General features: G+C 41.4%; 1 protein-coding gene and 1 long non-coding RNA gene across 2 annotated transcripts in view; one reads left to right on the forward strand and one right to left on the reverse strand.

The window, feature by feature from the left end:
• Nucleotides 1–1,554: 1,554 nt before the first annotated feature.
• On the forward strand, nucleotides 1,555–4,498 carry LOC112952221. Its single transcript, XR_003250349.1, has 4 exons — nucleotides 1,555–1,617; nucleotides 2,588–2,723; nucleotides 3,566–3,728; nucleotides 4,454–4,498. It is a non-coding gene; the product is annotated as an uncharacterized LOC112952221 (long non-coding RNA).
• Nucleotides 4,499–5,865: 1,367 nt separating this feature from the next.
• The window catches only part of IPMK (inositol polyphosphate multikinase), a gene marked incomplete at its 5' end in the record, with an annotated part of 33,062 nt that continues 21,988 nt past the window's right edge, over nucleotides 5,866–16,939 (reverse strand). Inside the window, 2 exons of the mRNA XM_026045032.1 lie at nucleotides 5,866–11,499; nucleotides 12,234–12,315. Coding sequence (XP_025900817.1) covers nucleotides 10,865–11,499; nucleotides 12,234–12,315 — 717 coding nt within the window. The remainder of the gene's footprint in view (nucleotides 11,500–12,233; nucleotides 12,316–16,939) is intronic.

Below are 16,939 nucleotides of genomic sequence, written 5' to 3' on the forward strand. Positions count from 1 at the left end.
TATCATTATCTGTTAACAATAACATTTTCTCCTATTCTTATTAACTGAAAGTGCCTTTTTTTTTTTTTTTTTTTGGCAAGGATAAATCCAATCATCGTTATTTGCCTCTGTTTCCTTAACACAAGTGGAGTCCAACACACTAAAAACGATGTCATGGACCAAGAAAACACACTGATTTTGCCCCCCTGCTGAACTGACTGAGGAAGAACATGGAAGTAAAAAGTTTAAAAAATAAAATAAAAACTCTTCTCTCTTGCCTGCTATCCTCTTCTCAGTACTCCCAGGTATTACAACAGCATGGCCTGCGTCAAGCTTGAGAAATCTAACTGAAGAATTTTCTTGAGAAAAGAAAAAAAAACTTTTTTTTTYCTCCCACATTATTCCTCTACTTATCATTGTTACTCTGTTAAGCCACATTTACACTTACCACTCCTCATGGCAGAGGAGGATGGCATTTTTGTGATTTTAATTGATGCCTGTGAGTAGTTTGAAATTAAATTAAAAACACACTAAAACGCACCTGGGTAAGCCCAGAATGGAGCCATGGAGGTTCTGTCCCCAGAAACGGTCTCACTCCTTGGCAATCAAGTTCCTCCAAACGTTTCTATATGCACTTAAATTGCTAAATTTAGTTAAGTGAAGGGGTTGTTAAGGGGCTCCTGCAGACACTTTGCATCCTAATTGGGGGAGGCATTTCTGCCCTTGGAAAAGTTTACCCAAAGAAGCCTCAAGCCTCTTGGTGAACGAGAAATAAGTCATAAATTGGGGCTACACGATGAATATTTACCACAGGGCTCCCCTATGGAGGAATCTTCCAGAAACATCTTCGACTGCAACTGCTCACTTTGAAGGATTTTGATGCCAATGCCACAGATACCTGACAGGAAAGAGAAGCAAGAGGCAGCTGGCCGGCCACGGCAGCTAAAATAAAACAAAAATAGTGATAAAAATATGAATTATTATAACTAGAAAGGGTTTTTAGTGGCGATGGAGCCGCTTTGGAAACGCCGCCATTCGCGCGGCGCTGCTGACACCTAGCGTCGCTCTGCTGCATGTCGCAGCACCAAAACGCGGTCAAAAACGGAAAAATAAAGACATAAAAATATTTGAGGTAGTCCCTCACAGCCCCGACGCCGCTGCCGACTCCTAGCGCCCCCATTAAAAATAAAATAAAATAAAATAAAATAATAAAATAAAATAAAACTTTTTAAAAGTTTTACATTACTATACACAACAACCGTAGCGAGCTGTTGCCTGGGGGCTCTTTTTCGGTTTAAAAACATTAAAAATAAAAATAAATTACCACAGGAAAAGCGCGACCTCTTCCCGCGCGTCCAACGATGGGCGGGATTTTCCTCCCCCAAAACCCTCCCATTTCGGGTCACAACCCCGTCACCCGCTCCCTCATGGGATATGCTGTTTCTTAACGCGTGTTTTCGAAGCTTTTCCACGTTTTCGCCCTAGGAAAGCTCGGCTCGCCCTCTGCCACCTCCTCCCGCGAGGCGGATCCTCCTCCAGCAGCTAAAACTGTAGTTTTTTCCACAGAAATTTCTCCATGTGGGAAGCGGGATCTCTCCAAACACAGCCCAGGGMCTTTCCTCCAAGATGAAGCTCCAGGTAAGGTGAAATATTCCTTCCATGGGATGGGGAAAATGCCCTCACTGATGCACCCTGGAGGGGAATGAGGTTGTGTCCCCTCAAAAAGAACTGGGAAAAAGAACTTTCTTAGCAAACCATCTTCACACGCAGGCTGCTAATAAGCTCCCACACTCTGGAAGATTATATTAAATTAAAAAAAAAAAAAAAGAGAGATTTTATGCACTTAAGTGGTAGATTCAGACCTTTTGCCCATCTGCCCTTTTTCCAGCCATTTTCCAACTTCTTTTCACACATTTTTTTCCACACAAGTTACCTCAGCAGTTGCAGCAGCCTCTTCTCACATGGATTTAAACCAGAACCAAAACCCCACATTCACTTACAGCCTCTTGTGCTGCATTTCCCTTCTTTATCGCTCCTTTACTCGCTTTATTTGCTGTTCTGTTTGAGTATATATGTTTAATCCTTGAGGCTTTACACTGGCTCCTTTAGGCCTTCTCCAAGGAGTGAACTGCACTTGTCAGGAAGTAAAATAAAATAAAATAAACCAAAATRGCCTCCATCAGCCAGCAGCAAGTTGCATTTGCTCGTGATGTAAAATACATAATAATGCAAATAAATAAAAATTAAAAACACCTCCCAACTGAAAACATGCAGCTGAGGGGTTCGCAAACCTCCATCTTTAAAAAATACATGTGTTTTCTTTAAGAAAATGGGTCAGTATTTCTTGGCATCACACAGCAATGAGCGTGTGCAACAGCTTTCCTTGGGGCAGTGCTGCTGCTTATTAACAGTGATTAATAATTAATCCTAGCACTAATTACCACAGCTTCACTGATATAGGAGCTCCTTTACTTTTCTGCGCCTTCGAAATAATCCCATTATAGTGTGGTTGTGCTGAGAGATGTTTATGAGCCCGAGGTCCGTGGAAGAGCGATCCCACCTTGGTCAGGTTTAATGCACCCTCTGTCTCTTACATCTCTCATTACAGGATCTCAGATGCTGCTGTAGGAAGTTTTATCCAAAACTCTCCACTCTGAAACATTGCCCTACTAAGGCTTGGAGAAACCAGCGTGATAGACTGCACAAACCCTCTTAAATCTATTTTTAATCAGAAGGGTTTGCAGGTAAATAGCTTAAACCCCACAAATTTCCCAACTCTTCCTCCTGAACCGGTCCCGCTCAAAGCTGAGGCTCAGCTTCCCATGGGAAAACCGCAGACACCATCGGTAAGGACAGAGGGCACAGGGACCATGAAGTCCCTATAGCAGGGCCCCAACTTGCGAAGTTTTAGGTTTTTCTCCACATAAAAGTGAAACGTTTGGAGAAGAAAGAAACTTTGGAAAAGCAGGATTTTTGGATTCAGAGGTTCCCACTGGCCACTTTGCTATGCGTTGTGGCTGCTTTTACATTAGGAAGAACCAAATGAGATTTTTTTTCAGGCTTTAGCTAGCCTGAAAAAAAATGGTTACACGTTTTGCATCAAGCTGTACCAATAACTGTAATTTAAGGAAAAGACTGCGTGTTTGGGCTACAGTTTTGGTATGATTTAACACCACAGAAAAGCAAACAAGCCCTGGTGCAAACTGCTCGTCTACATAATGCAATGCACTGCCCTAATTTGCAGTGATAATTACAAACCCATAAAAACACATCTGTTGACCCAGGCAGCCCATAAATGCTGCTTTGATGTCTGGATTGCTCTTTTCCATTTTATTGACACATGCAGAGCATCAAAACTAAACAGTTCAGCAATAAAAGGAATTACAACATATCTCTGTCCTTCTTTATCTGAAAACTATGATTTTAGTAACTGAAATTTACTCAGTCGTATTTAAAAGAGAAGAAAGTAGGACAGCTAAGGCCACAAGGCYTCAACTAGTGTCACAAGGCCATCATTGCTCTTTTTTACCAAGCAAGGTTTCTTGTTTAATTGCTACGATCCGGAGCATCAGCTTGCATTTTACAGGTTAAAATAAATATGATGGAGCCAGTGGCCAATTTGGAACATGGGACTGTTCCAGCTCAGCATTCCGCTGGTCTTCGAGCTCTGCGTGCGGTTCTCCGGCTATGGGAGCGTTGCTTTCATTTATCACACTCCCAAACTTCCACTCTGGAGCAGTAACAAACAGGTGAGCCCATCCTTTTGTACGGAAACCAGGATCTAAGAGGAGCATGAGGTGGAGAAGGACAGAACTAGCTGAAGAGCAGGGAGTGCGCAAAAAGTATTTGAGAAGCAAAGGTTTAAGCCAGCTAAAGTCCAAAGCTGCAGAGGTTTTTCCTTATTTGTTTTGCTTCTTTTTTACATATAGTTGTTCCTGGTTTGTTTCTGGCTTTCTTATTTTTGCAAAATTAAGAAAAAAAAGTACTTCAGCACAGTATCCACCTTCCCACCTATGGGCTCCATTTCCACCTACGGAATTTGCTGACCAAATCAAGCTTTTATTGCGAGCCCCATTGCAAGGCTTATGTAGCTGTGGGGAAACAGAAGGACCATTTGTCCCTCTGCTTCAGCAGGCAAAGCACAGGCCAGGGCCGCTGCAGCGCTCAGACGTGCTGCAGGACACAGAGGTTAAATTATTTGTTTAKCCCAGAGACAAAATAAGCTTGGTGATTATGGAAGTAGGATGTGTATTCACTGCTGCTCTTTCATAATTCCTATTGGAAATCATGTTTATCCTCTAATTCTGAGGGTAACCTCATCAGAGATAAATTACACTTAGCGGGAGCCATCATTTGGGGATGCCAAGCAAGGTAAAAAGTCTAAGTCAGGACAGCAGAGCAGCAACAGGAGATGAAGAGAATTGTTTGATGCTAAAGTTAAGCCTGTGTAATGATTTTCTATCACCTTTCTCAGCTTTCACAGCCCCAGAGAGGGACGTGTCCATCCCCAGAGCGAGCCAGGCTGTGATGTTTGGGTAAGTGATGTCCTCAATATTTTAATGGAACAAGGAGCATTTCAAGCTAACTTATGCAACTCCTCCTTCACTTCAAAATGCGCTGGAAATGTTGGCACATTCTTCAAGGATATTTGGCTTTTTATAGCAAAAAAATGAGGGAAAAGCCCCAGGCATTACAAAGCTCTGCTGCTYGCATGGATCTAGCCTCTCCCCAGCTTTATCCTCATTTCCCCAGCTCTGAAGCATGCGGGTCTGCACAGCTTTCCTTCACAGGAAAATAAAGCTTATCAACACATTTAAGTAATTTTTCATATACAAAATAAATAAAAATGCAAAGAAAAATCCAGCAGCCYCACAGTGAAACTGCAGCACTGTCCCCACAGGCTTGTTCAATCCATAGAGTTCAAAATAAGCAAACTAATTGGGGATGCAAAATGGTTTATGATGCACAGCATTATAATGCACAGCAGGCTGCTTGCACTGTTCACTGTTCTCCAACCTGAGTTTCTATAAAGACCCCCAAGTCCTAGAGATGTTTCTTTATACTTCGTTAACATCTGGGGAACAATGACCTTTCAGAGATAAAGAGCCATATTACTCCAGCAAAAGCTTGTTGAATAATGTGCCCAGGGCCTGATGAAAAGATTCTTTTTCCCTTTTTAGGGAGAGAGAAATGAAGCAGCAGCCTCCTGCATAAACAAGTTCATCAGTTCCCCCAGAGGTTCCACACAAAGACTGCTGCATTCTATGCTCCAAAATATCCAGCAGGCATTTTGGGGAAATATCCCTTAGTTGGAAAACAAAATTAACTGGCATCAACTGCTCCCATGTAATTAGAGCTGTGACACCAGTCTGCTGATAAAATTGCTGTAGGTCTTGCAAGTGAAAGTCGTAGCTCTCCCATTCATTTATTTTTAAACTTAACTTTATTTGGGTTTGTCCCCTCCAGTCCTCCTGCCACTCAGAAAAGCACTAGGGACACAGAATGAGCTGGTCTGTGCTTTGTTGTTAAGCTAGAGGTGACTCGTGTTTCCACGAGAAGGAGGTGTTACCAAAAACAAGAGCATGGAGGTCATCGGAAGAACACGATGGTAAAGCAAAACTGGCAGCCCCAAGGTGCACACCGTTCTGCACCACGATATCTCCCTGTGTTAGAAAGAAACCAGTTATACTTGCAAATCACTTGCAGAAAATTTTAATGATTTGCCAAATATACAGCTATTAGAGTTAACCTAAGTATCACTTATAATTAAATTACAAAAGTTGGTAGATAGCATAGTACAGTGTTCTGTAAAATAAACACTTGTAATGTATTAACAACACCCCTGGCAGTCCAATAATGGCAAATAAAAACAAAAAATGAACAACAAAATGAAGTTACAGTCAAACACAATTAGAGGGTACTGAGGGACAGCTTCAGACACTTGAACCAAAGAAACTGAGACCAGACTAGATACATTCACCCATCAAGCATAACAAATGCACAATTTTAGGTTCTAGAAAACAATTAACAACACAACATTAGGTGCAATTTCACGTGCTTCATCTTCCAGTGGGGTTCCCAGAGTATTAAAGTGCCTTTGTGCACTCTAGTTTCATTTAGAGTCAGGTGCAATACACATCTAGAGGTCACTTCAGAGATCACTAGGTTTTGTGTGGCTCTTTTAACAGCTAGTTCAACCAATGCACACACTTCAAGCTGAGGTGTTTTTAAACTACTTGTGTTCCCATTTACCATCATCCTGCACAAGCATCTTCCATTAAAGATGATAAAGCAAACAGAAGTCCAGCTCCAAATACCCAGGGCCCATCTCCACAAAGCCACAGTAAAAACATTTCCTGAAACATGTTTTCTGCTATATAATTCTTCACTTTTTTTCTCCTCCTTTCCAGCACAGCTGGAGTTGTTACAGTTGTCCCTTGGATGGCAGCGTTCTGCRSTTTTTCCTTACAGATGGCCCTGAACAAATGTGGAGGATTTGGCCTGTGGGGATGAGGTGGGGTATATTTTTAAGCTAAGATCTSACCACATCCTGGTTTTAACTCAGTAAATATGCGTGAACTGCATCAGCCTGACTGCAAAGTATTTGAAAGCTTAAGGCCTGCGCTAATGACCTCCACTAATTGCTTGCACTGCAGCGCTGAGCAGCTGTCCTCCTCAGGGCTCCTTCTCARCTTCCACTGTTCCCTCCTGGGCCACCTCCTTAAACCCCAGACCTCGACTGCAGTTGCACAAGGAGGAGGGACACTGCATGCTCAGTTTGGCTGCCACTCGCCTTGCCCCCAAAGTACTCTTTTAAAAACACACCTAAGCGAGCTTCATAAAACCTAAGATCTAATCTCCAGTCAAAACAGGGCCAAACTAAAATGGCTCTTCCTTTTGTCACGATAAAAACGATGCAAAAAAAAAAAGAATCTGCACCTCCCACGTTATCTGAGGCATTCTGACCATTTTCTCCACACCTGCACTTTCAGAGTGGTCACTGACCATGAAGTTCTTACAAATATATCAGATTTCCACCTTAAATCATCCCCTGGCGCTGCCTTAGCTGCTACCTATGGGAGGTCACCACTGGTATCAAAGCAAGGGCTGAAGAAGGCACTCTGGAGGGAAAGTGACTTAAAGAAAAGTGAACAACTAATCAAATCTTCACTGAACACAGCACACAGGGATGGAGCCTCTATTCTCCCATTGCCTTCCTGCACTTGGTAGCACTTCACATCATGAAATGGGAAAGCTGCAGGGATTTTTATGTTTTACCTATCAGCATCACTGGCTCATGAGCCAGTGTTGGCTTTTGCCTTTTCTTTGCTGCTGCTGCTACACATAAAAATGCCAAATTTTACATACCACAATCCAGGCTCAAACCAGCAGGAGCTCTTTGCAGGTAAAGAAGCCTTTAGTGGAGCTTTAGATGTATAACACACTAACATGACTTAAAAACACACATGGGATTAAGTGTGTCAGTAAGGTGTGCACTCTGCTAATTAAAAATAAACAGTTTCCTAATCTACTGTGTACCCTTACAAACTCTGTATGAAACTATAGGGTAATGGAAAAGCACAGTCTACTTTATGTATCACAGCAGAAAAAACAGAAAACAGTCTGAGTTTCATGAGAATCGCAGAGATGAAGTCTCCATTTTAGTTCATAAAGTGATTCGGATAAAATACTTTAAACATTTCTGAACAGCATAGTAAGTTCCAATGTGATTTAGGCAAGTTCCACCAATATCCAAAAATACCATATATGTAAATGCTTTTTATAAAACTTTATACAGTTCAAGCTCTCATTAGGGAAGCCTGCGCACAGTTTGCACAGTTCTCTAGTTAAAGTCTTCAGCAGAAACTATATTCTCAAGAAAAACAATAAAAACATGGCCTTGCTGCTGTGAATCCTCCCTTTTGACAACAGATTTTGCTAAATCACGTTCTTATTGCTCAAAATTAGGACACACAGGCTTCAACTATAACAGCAAGCAGGTGTTACTCCGGCCCAGGGAMGGGACCTCTTTTATTGGGCAGAAATACCTGTTATTTGTGTGAAGATGTCCCAGTACCTATCACTTATACTGGGTGTTTCCTACAGAATACAGAGAGAGAAGGAAAAATACCAGTAATTTTTCAAAGGCATTAATGGCAGATGAGAAGAACCCATGGTACTGCACAAGCCCAGCAACCAGCATCTGCCGTTTTGTTTTCTACTCAGTTCTGTCACAGAGCTGGCGATTGCTCTGAATATATCTCCAGCTACAASTGAAAAATTCATCTTTTCAAGTGCAAGACACTAAAAAGATGCACAAGGACAGTGCAAGTGTAAGACCTTTGCAGGCATCTGTCAGTCGGTACTATGCCAAAACACCTCTACAAGAAGCTTTAATTACACAACTTCCTATTAAAAATACTGTTATCTCTCAAGCTACACGTTATTTCAATAGAAATACATCCATAGTAACTACCGGTAAAAAAGCTGATAAAATTATTTTATTTTTTATTCAAAATATTCTGACAATTTAACAATATTCCAGATGCATTACAAACACTGCCATAGTTAACACAACAATCAATACTTAAAGAGCACTCAAACACTGAAGACATTTATATCTTAAAGCAGAGACAGGAGAATGCACTTATACTAAGAGAATACAGATCGCCTTCCAATAACTGACTTCTTTGAGGCAGATATCTAATTTTCCCGGCACAAAATGGATTAAAATCCAAGAAGAGGTGAATTACGGAGGACAAGAACTCAAAATGCATACATATTTTCTGCTATTTTCTACAAAACATTGCAAATTTTTAATTACAAGGCTGGTCTTAGCCTAGAGTACTCTAGTGTTGACTGCTTACAGAATAGAAACAAACAAAAAATCCAGAAGGAAAACAGGGTTAAAACAAACACACACACACACACGCACACACTTCGTAGAATATGGCTTAAATTAGTTCACAGATAGTTGGGAATATAGTGGGTATTAACTGCATGACTGCAACAGAAATACCAGGTGGAGAAAAGTCCTCATCTTCCTGCTMTTTTGCCCCTCATCATAATTGGGAAAAGTTTTCAACAAAAAGATATTGCCCCTACTGCAAGCATCTCCCCCCACGCTTCCAAGCTAGCATTTTGCAAACATTGTTTTGATTCTTGACTGGATTATCCAACATTCGCTTATGGTGTAAACATCATGTGTAGACAACACGGCTTTTCCCAATTAACCTAGGATCTCGAATCGAGCTAAACTTTCACTCAGCTTGATTTAAAAACACGTTTGTTTCTGATCTAGAAAACGTCTAATTGAGAACTTGCAAAGACATCTACACAAATGAGCGCACGGTGCAGAACRTCAAACAGAGCAGCAAGGCCACAACATCACATGAAGTCCACATTTAAAAGCTGTTTTTTTCCAGCCATCAAATCCATTCCAGAGGTTTTTTTTTTCTTCCCTCAACTTGAGGCTTGCATAAAACAAGAGCATTGAAGTTTTGGTGTTTACAGRCCAAAACTTGCCGTGACTTTCATATCGCTGACTATACAAGCGAGTGAGGACTGTCACAAACACAGCACACACGAGAGGCACAGCAAACAAGGTTTGGATACAACACCCCAATCTCAGACATCCTCTAAGGAAAGCCGTAATTTTGCCATGGACAAGAGGCAGCAGGACAATTTTCAAAACCCACATCTTGCCTATTCATCAAGAAACCCAAATGAGCCAATTTTAGCCCCTGGGAAAAGAGCCTCGCTCCATGGGTATCCCTGCAGGAAGGTCTAGTTGCTCCAGGGCCAAAGTGGACCTCAGTAAAGGGTCCTTTGCCCAGCTTGCTCATTGCTTCCAGCTGGTGCTCCCCACCAGGGAACAACTGAAATGTTGGCTGCAGCAATACAAGCAGCAAACAGCTCAAGGAAACCGCAGGGTGCTCATTCAGAATGCTCTGTTTCCCCTGTTTAAAGGTAAGTTATTTTTGGAGAAGGACCAACAGAAAGGAGGACTGAGGCATTTTCCTTACTCACCACATCAGCCATCCCATTAATAGACTATTTGCATCTCCCAAGCCAAATTAGCTTCTGAAATACCTTGCAGTTGACTCCCCCCCTCTCCACACCCCTTACACACACACTCTTTTCTTGCAAACTACAGAAGTTCTCTAGCATTTGTGCAGTTTAAGCCTGTTAAAGTAACAGGCTTTTGTCCAGCATCTTCTTAGCACCTCAGCACAAATTATTGTAGCTCGTCTGCTGTGAACATTGGCTACGGACCACCACGGGAAGGGGAAGCACCCACCAGCTGTAGCAGAATTGCAGTATAATCCCGTTATGTTGAGAAGTGCTTCAGGTCATGCCGGTTCCCAAGCTAGACTGCTGAAGCTGAATGGGATCTGTCTCAAAAGTAGGGTTACTCCAGTTATTCCAACGTAGTAAACACGAGAGGGCAGCACTGAGGACATCAATCCTGCACTTGAGCTCATTTTCAGTCCGTTTTCTAATAGCCTGCTCAGGGAGCTAGGTCTCAGTGTCAGGGCTAAGCGGGCAAACGTTATCAAAGCTGAAGTAGTTACGGGGAACTAACGCAACCCTTGCTTATTGTATAACTGTACTCCTTGGATTTAAGCCAGCCATATACTTTTCATCCAATTTACCTATCCTGCTTCATCTCAAGTATCTTCATCCTTTCACACTTCTTAATTAACTATTGATTATTTTCCTGAGTGAGATTATAAAAAGTTAAACCCTTCTACCAAAAGTACAAAGACAAATAAAATAGAGTAGAACAATACAAACCCAGTTATACAGCATTACAAGTGCAGAAATTCTTCATGTTGTTGCTCTTCTTTATCATTGGCCCCCAGTAAAAACCCTAACAAAGAATTTAATTATCCAAAATATTTTGAAGTACTGTGATTAAATTCTTCAGACCATAAATGTAGCCCTCATCCCTCGTGTCGCTAGGAAACACGTGAGCAAAATCTATCATTCGGACTTCCACATTTGCGCTTTCCTTGATCTCCGCGGGCACGCGGCAGAAAACTTTTTCCAGTTGGGGTAGAACGTTCCCGTTCAGATGCTCCTGGGTAATGCAAGTGCTGCTTTTCCACACGTTGCCCTGCTCCAAGCTTTCGACTTTGAGTGAGAGCTGACCRTGGTGGTGCCTCTTGGAATACGCCTTTTTGTGAAGTGCATAAAATTTGGACAAGCCTTTACTTACAGAGGCCTCTATTTTCCCATTCTCTGTGGAATTTATTACGTGAATATTATTATTATACTCCAGTATGTCTCCTCCTAACAGCCCTCTGGGCATGACTCTCTTCTCTGCCAGGGTGACTTCGCCCAGCCGCACGGTGGTCGCCTGACACGAGCCCTCATACACAAACAGCAACGAGCTGGCGTAGAAGTTGAGCTGCTCCTGGCCCTCGAACCACTCCAGGATTTTCTCAATCTTCTGAATGCTGGCGGCGACAGCATCTTTTCTTAGGCAGTACCCGTTGTGAAAGAACTTGGAGACGCCTGCGAGAAGGAAATGGACATTTTCAGGATTATTTTGAGACGGGGCAAGTTTTTTCATTTCTTTTGTGACTTGTTCCTGAACTGAAGAAATAAAACATTCACAGTTTCCTTTTAAACAGCTGTTAAATAACTCCAACCACAGTAAGGAAATCAGATACTTCCAGTTAGCTTTTCACAAAAGAACTACTATATAACGTTAGAGATTGCAAACAGAAGTAACGAAACACTAGAAAAAAACATACTCCCTGCTCCTCATTTCATCCATTTTGTTTTTATTATTAGGGTACTTTATTATTTGTGTATGTTACTATCATCCATAATGGGACAGTCAAAGTTGATAGACTTTGACTGAGAAGGTTAATTTAAGTGATGGGAATATTGATAGCAGCCTTATAAAATACACATTACTTACTCTAAAATATTGATTGAATAGCTCTAAAAGGCCTGCATTTCATCATAGTATCAGACCTATAAAGCAAATGAATTCCACCAGAACTCCTACTTCTCTCCTATTAGCAGGAAAGAACGTGATGAGGAAAAGTCCCACATAGCGAGYTGCAAGTTTATTTTATTTTATGGTTAACATGAGAGAGGAAACAGTTACAGACTCACCTTGCAAAAAAAGAAAGGAACTTTCTATAAGAAACACACAAGGAATTTGAAACCATCTAAAATAAACATCTAAATAAGTAAAGCCCAGAGCATTCACAATTGTCGTGCATGGGTGTCCTCACCATCTTTTACTGTTTCCTTGGTGAGGCTCCTTCCGTAGTGCTGGTTTTGGGTCTCGTAGCTGTCGGTGCAGACATGGTAAACCTGCAAGAAACCAAAGGGAACTCTGTACTTGCTCAAAGAAATCAGYATTTCCCTATAGCTGAGCGCCGCTGCGGGCAGGTTACAGGACCTTGGTTACTTGGGATGATTCTGTCTCAGTGGAGGCCAACACTGCCCTCTCGTGCTCCCATCTGCCAACTGCCAGCACGACGTTTTGCATGTTCCTCACCAGAAAAAGCTTGTTTTATACATCAGAAATCAATAAATCACTGGGTCAATGACACCAACCTTTCCTATGGCACCTAACACTGATCTGCAAGGCAAGGCATGAAGGTGACACACATTATTACTGTGATAAATCATTAAGACTTAACAACCTTGTAAATGGAGTTTAATTTTAAATTTAATTTTAATCCTTAAAATTGCAGAAGTGCTTAAGAGAACTGCAAAGCAACACCAAGTGCTATTATTTGCCCAACAAGGCTCAGCTCCCTGAGCCTCTCCCATTCGAAACAGGTGCATAAGTTGAGCAGTACCAAAAAGTACCAAAACCCTGTTCTTTTTTTCCACTGCTGGGTTTCCCCCTGTTCCTCTGCCCCTGAAAACACCCCGAAGCAACAGCCAGGCACCCTGTGCTTCCCACGAAACCCCTTTAACCGTGCCCTTCAGTCCACGTTCGAGCGGACTGCACAAGATATGCTTTTCTGAACGCCCTTCTGGGGCTTTGTAGCATCTCAGCTCCTTATATTTTGCAGACTGTCAATCCCACAAAAATGGAGTTCTATAGATATAAAAACAGATACGTGTGTTTTACTTTACRTTATAGTGCATTTTAACTATATCAAGTATACAATTACCAAATATTTACACTGTAATTTATATATGTAACCATCCTGCAAACATGCAAATACTCAAACTATCATCTGTTACAAAACGATACGGGTGCAATGCCTTGTGCTTTTTCTTAAAGGCAATATTATTACAGAGAGAAYATTGTCCAGCTTGCATGGGAAATCATGAAAATATTGCCCACTTAGCCAAAGAGCTGTCTCCTAATTCTCTTTAAAGCCCTTTCAGTTGAAAGAAAGCGACAGTTTGAAACGTTTTTGGAAAATCTCAATCCAGCAGCCACATATTAAGCCTCATACTAAAACAGAGGAGCAGAGACCCAAGCTCAGGCAGGAAMAAACTTTCAACATTTTGCACTTGATCTTCACCTACCCCTGCAAAACAAAGGAAACTCAGTGTTGCAWGAGACTAAAATCTGCTTCCTTGTGTGCAGGTTTCTTGCTTATCTAGGCTTTTGTTTGCTCAGATCCCACTAATCCACCACCAACCTGTCCCCAGGAGAGACTTCCCTTTGAACCGACTGTATCCCAGCTGTTGCAAGCGCCTGGACTTGCCCATTTTCGTCCAAAGGACGACAAGGCAATAAGGTCAAAGCTAAGCTCCTAAAAACTGCYAAGAAACTTAGACGGGAAAGTTTTTCTTGTCCACCATGGAGTGTTTGTCCTCCCATCTTCATAAAAAGCTTCACTGTACAGCATGAGATAAAGAAGGTATCTTTACAGCACCTTAGAAAACTGCTTAATTGGGGTTTTTTTGTTTTTTTTTTTAAGTTGATACTACACGTGACCAGGACCCATTCAGTGAGGTTTGTGTACAAGAAGGGCAATCTAGGATAATAACAAGGTTTGTTTATTACTRTTATTATTATTGGCAGGGTCACTGTAAGGGCAGGATGTCAAGAAACGCAGCTAATCAACTTTCTCAGCATATGCTCAGCTTTTACTTTACTATTTTTGTACTGTTTCTTAAACGCTGCTAGTTCACTTGACATTCTTCAACTTGAAGGAAGCCTTAGAAAAAACRTCTCAAAGACCCTAAGATTGAGACAAGCAGCTTGGAAGACTTGAAACTGCAGCTTCAGATATGAGGCTGAAACCTGCATTCAGAAATGCACAATACCAAGCGTTACGTAAYGTTACTCTCAGTAATTCAGTATTGACTTTCAGGGCAAGGCAGAAAAAAAACACAGACTGCTCTAACTCTCACCTGTGGCAACTCCCAATGCTTCCAGTGCAGAGCATTTAAATACACAGTAACTGTATAATTCAAGTATCTACTCATTAAGCCTGGTCTGTTTGCTAGAGATACTGTTATCACAAAAATCTGTTTTAAACAGTTTTCAGCCCTTGTGAACATCTGTAAGAAAACAACTAATCTACACTGAGACTGGAAAAATACATATACCTGGAATTGGTTTGGCTGATAACACAGAGCAGCATTATCTGCTTCTTCCTCGCACTTGGCAATTGTAGATGTGCACTCCAGTGTCGACACAGCTGGACTTTAAAGGGCAACCTGAGTTGTCCACTCCGATATTCTTTCCACAGATACCTTAAGTCACCCCTATTTCATCCGTGGACAGTAAGACTGAGCAAGCAAGGCTGTGTTCAGAGGTTACCCAAAGCTTTTGGTTTACAGCAAGGCCTCTCTGCTTCTGTAACTGGCACTGAAACACTGCAGGTAAACCATGAGATATTTTAAAATAACTTAATACATTATCCTAGATCCCAAGAACTTCCATACAGCAGCTCATTAGGAGTAAATTTTTCCTGCGCAGACTCTTCTGCACCATGGGCRCAGAGGCCATGTGTCTCTGGTCTCTTAACACCTTTTTCCTAGTGTCTGATAAGATTTCCTTTGTCCATAAGGTCAACTGTACCAAAAATGATTAAAATTTGCTCAAGAGGATGACAGCTTTCTATAAATGCTAAATTCTATATATGAAGTATTTCTGAAACACGTTCTTGAAATCAGTTGTGAAATACACGAACGCAGCCAGGCTGCAAGAACCAGGAAGCAAAAGCTGGAAGAGACGCAAGGCAGGAGGAAGTGATACCCGGGGACACCAGAGGCAGCAGCAGAGCAAGTGCTGCCTTCATCTGCTGCCTCATTTTTTACTGCCAARAAATGAACCTTAAATGCAGGATTTAATAGTATCTTTATTGTTTCCCTCCTCAATATTGCTATTACCATATCAGGTCTTACGAACATTATCACAACATTGGTGTTTACTGGGAAAAGCAACGGGCTGAACCACAATCCRCTTCAAAACACCTCGTGAGAACCTCGTGTTGTAGATTAGAAACTCCATCCACGAAGATGGTTTTTGTGAGGTGTCTGCCTTACCATCCGCAATAGCTAACAAGCACACTCAAAAATGACTGCAGCAGTAGAGTTTTGTAGTCACCACCCTGCACTATAAGGAGGATGTTTCACAAATACTATAGACCACCTAATACTATATATAATTGAGATATTCTGGAAGGAAAAAAAGCATGCTGGTTAAATTAGGAATTGTGGATTCTAACTGTGACTATTTAGAACTTGCTGTCCAACCCACACATTCTGCTCATCTTTGACAGCATAAAAAATATTCTATTTTTAATACTGCACACACTGCTAAGATATTTCTTACATACTCCAATTTCTGCTACTGCAACTAGCATTCTTTTCTGACTTCCACCATAACTGGCCGTTTTGACCTACGTTTAATTTCTTGTTTAGTGAATCTAAATCCCCACAGGTTAAGGAAAGGAACCTCAAAGCTAACTATGAAACTGAGCTTTATCAGCACTACCCAAATGATGGTACTTTCCAAATGTGTTTATTCACACCCATGTTTATTCCCTGAAATACAACGAACGTGCTCTAGCACATGCCAAATACCAGAACTGCGTATGTTTGGCAGTGCTGCTGATTTATAGAGTACTTGCTTCTTGGGACAAACTTTATGTAGTTGTGCATAAAGAAATTATGGCTTATTTACCAAATTATTTACAAATGTTTTATCAACTATATCAACAGCTTTGGCAGAGAGGAAACTAAATAAATAGATTTTTTTGTTTGTAGCTCTTCTGCATGATAACTTGTGTGGTTTGTGCAAACACAAAAAGATAAAATAAGAAACATGAACACATGCATGCTACTCCCTCCTCCTCTTGGCCCTCCTCCCTTCCTCCTGAAGTGGGAAGTTAAGAAACACCCCCCACATACACAGAAGTGTATTAAAACTAAAACCAAAATGCCCTTTCTGAATTGTCTTACACTATCTTGTTTAGCAAGCATTAGCACTCCTTATCCAGCACATTTGATGTTTCAGGCTGTAAATATCAAGATAGGAAAATATTTTACATTATAACCAGAATTTTTCAAGAATAAAGAAAGATTATAGGCGAGGCCACTGAGCATTGCACATGCCTTGCCAGTCTATACTTGATGTGCTGCAAGAAGGGAGAAGGAACGCATGGAAATCTTTCTGGAAAATAACTTCTGATGCAGTTTGGTGCCAGATGCACAGATCTCACACAGCTAAACACAGAGTGGGAAACAGCAGTGCTGGGAAGAGCGATCATTATAAAGAAGGTTTTAATTAGGGAATGGAGTGAATTTCTGTAACAAGATAAAGACGCGARTAAATGGCAGTTGTAGAAGCAGCAGTCACAAGCAAAAAGACACCAAGAGGAMGCGCTGCTTCTGCACTGTCACCAAACACAAAGGCTGCAGAGTGCATTGTTTTACGCGTGAGATAAGAAAAATTATGTAACAACGTAAGCCAAATCCAAAGCTATAATCTCCAGCCTTCCTTCTGGATCTGAAC

This window comes from Nothoprocta perdicaria, unplaced genomic scaffold (assembly GCF_003342845.1).
Source record: "Nothoprocta perdicaria isolate Ctin4 unplaced genomic scaffold, notPer1 scaffold_397, whole genome shotgun sequence".
In the NCBI taxonomy this organism is placed as follows: domain Eukaryota; kingdom Metazoa; phylum Chordata; class Aves; order Tinamiformes; family Tinamidae; genus Nothoprocta; species Nothoprocta perdicaria.